Below are 1,729 nucleotides of genomic sequence, written 5' to 3'. Positions count from 1 at the left end.
TCACACGTGTAGAGGTTGCTCTTCGATTCCGCTTGGCTACAAGAGCAATATAGCGATCTTCTGCAGGGGTCGTAACTCTTGGGTGACCGGCCACAGGTCTTCGGACAACTGTTTGGCTTGTTTGGAATTGTTTTCATAACCGTGAAATGACGGAATGATGAACGCTGAAGAAAAGAGCAACATCTGTGATTGATTGTCCTGTTTCAAGACATCCCACACACTGCCAGCGCTCACTGTCTGTTATTCGTCTTCTGGAAGTCATAGAAACACGTCAGTCATGCACAGTAATTGTACAACAGTTCTCCACACTTTTTCTCGGCACTTACATGCAACTCCTCTCACACTTCAGAAGGCTGGCTTCTTATACGACTGCCTGTTTTGCATATTTCGTGACACGTAACCTTGATTGATAGTAACGTAACATATTTGCATGCTTCCACCTACCTCTGCAGTGAATTGCAGCCTGTCAAATGCAGATTGCTTTCCGGACATGAACATTTTCTGCTCCGTGCTTAACTTTTGGCAGTGAGTGTAGTTTTGTTATCAGTTGATTTCTGTAATAAAGTATACATGACGTTGCACTAATGACTAGAGAATTATTAACACCAGAAAATGTGGGTGGTGATTCAAAAATGGGGATAGTATTATATACTACAAGATAATGTTACAATACTATATTTTATAAAATAAAAGCAAAAAATTAACAATTAATTAAAATTGTTTATTTATAGTCTCGGCAAATGCAACGACATTTATGTTATATTCAGTTAAAACATTGGCTTGGAGGACACGATCAGTTTCTCCCTCATCAGAGATTACATTTAGCCAAAGATCTTTTAGAAAGATATTACCATGGTCTTCAGTTTGGTAAGTTTCAATATGCTTTTTCCTCTGTAATAATAATATAGTTACAGTAAAAACATATTAACTCAGATTGCAAGTAAAAGATTTTTGAATATACTTTTATTTTATTTGAATTATTATATGTAAATATTCAATCATGTAAAATCCACTTGTGCTTAATGTGCAAATTATTACAAATTAAACAAAAATAAAAAAAATATAGATTAAATATGCAATTTCAAAGATATCAATTGTTATGGATTTTTTGTAATCATTCCTAATTTTCACTTATTATGGAATTACACTTGCTTCTGAAATTATTACAGATAATCAATTAATTAATGAGTGATCTCCTACTGAAAATTATAGATGCCTCATTATTTTGTACTCTGCTGATCCTTTAATTCACTGCAAAGTGCATTTTAAGAATACTCAAGATGCCCTCAAGTAATGAAATAATATTACTTAATGTAAATTTTAAATTATTTTCAGATTTAGGTTAATTTCAGTTAACTGTTTAAATTGGTATGTTATCTACTTGGGAGCATTTGTTACTTTTGTTATTTCATGTTTCAGGAATGTATCAGTAATATAACTGATACATTCCTACAAAATCATATCAGAGTACTGAAAATGTCTTTAGAGGTTACCATCTCTTAATTTTATTGTAACATAATTATAAAAAAGTATATGTCTATTTCATTCATTAAAATTTAATTATTATTATTATTATTTTTTTTGAAAAATAGTATATACTTTTTTAGTTCTTAAAGTTAAATTATAAATATGTACTTATTTATTTAAAAAATAATAATAATAAAATTTTAATTAAAGAATTCAGACAATCTTTTCTCGCTTACTCTCTTTTAGTATGTTATGTACTAAT

General features: G+C 30.3%; 1 protein-coding gene across 2 annotated transcripts in view; it reads left to right on the top strand.

Moving 5' to 3' along the window:
- Positions 1-1,524, top strand: part of LOC111616473 (N-alpha-acetyltransferase 25, NatB auxiliary subunit-like) — a 9,736-nt gene extending 8,212 nt beyond the window's left edge. The window contains exons 3-4 of one of the 2 annotated variants that reach the window (XM_023357880.1): positions 732-867; positions 1,170-1,524. In XM_023357880.1, coding sequence (XP_023213648.1) covers positions 732-867; positions 1,170-1,192 — 159 coding nt within the window. In that variant the 3' untranslated portion in view covers positions 1,193-1,524. Of the gene's footprint in view, positions 1-731 lie in introns of both variants that reach the window. The other variant, XM_023357879.1, reaches the window with a different exon arrangement.
- The last annotated feature ends 205 nt before the right edge of the window (positions 1,525-1,729 follow it).

Source organism: Centruroides sculpturatus, unplaced genomic scaffold (genome assembly GCF_000671375.1).
Source record: "Centruroides sculpturatus isolate CEXI.00-Female unplaced genomic scaffold, Cexi_2.0 scaffold3417, whole genome shotgun sequence".
NCBI lineage: Eukaryota > Metazoa > Arthropoda > Arachnida > Scorpiones > Buthidae > Centruroides > Centruroides sculpturatus.
The sequence above is the reverse complement of the archived record's forward strand: the minus strand, read 5'-3'. Positions and strand labels throughout refer to the sequence as shown.